We start from the raw sequence: 244 nt of genomic DNA, 5'->3' as shown, positions 1-244 counted from the left end.
TATATATGTGTGTGTGCGTGTCTCTCTCTAAGAGCAACTTGCTTGCAACTTGGCTTACTTGGTTCTCTGTGAAAGTTTATTTTTTCTCTTTCTCTCACTTCCGCAGGGCAGTTCGCCTTCTTCGTAATCACGATGATTCTTATCGCCATTCTGAACGGTAAGCATTTTTTTCCTTTAATTATTTCGAGATCATTTCACAGTGGGTCTTCTTTTCTATATTAAATGTTGATTGTGTTAGGATCTC

The 244-nt window shown here is 38.1% G+C and overlaps 1 protein-coding gene across 1 annotated transcript in view; it reads left to right on the top strand.

Moving 5' to 3' along the window:
- The window catches only part of LOC119585700 (equilibrative nucleoside transporter 1-like), a gene marked incomplete at its 5' end in the record, with an annotated part of 13,328 nt that overhangs the window by 6,053 nt on the left and 7,031 nt on the right, over window positions 1–244 (top strand). The window contains 1 exon segment of the mRNA XM_037934374.1: window positions 107–157. Coding sequence (XP_037790302.1) covers window positions 107–157 — 51 coding nt within the window.

The sequence above is a fragment of the Penaeus monodon genome, chromosome 20, assembly GCF_015228065.2.
Source record: "Penaeus monodon isolate SGIC_2016 chromosome 20, NSTDA_Pmon_1, whole genome shotgun sequence".
NCBI lineage: Eukaryota > Metazoa > Arthropoda > Malacostraca > Decapoda > Penaeidae > Penaeus > Penaeus monodon.
Note: the sequence above shows the minus strand (reverse complement) of the source record. Positions and strands in the feature narration are given on the sequence as shown.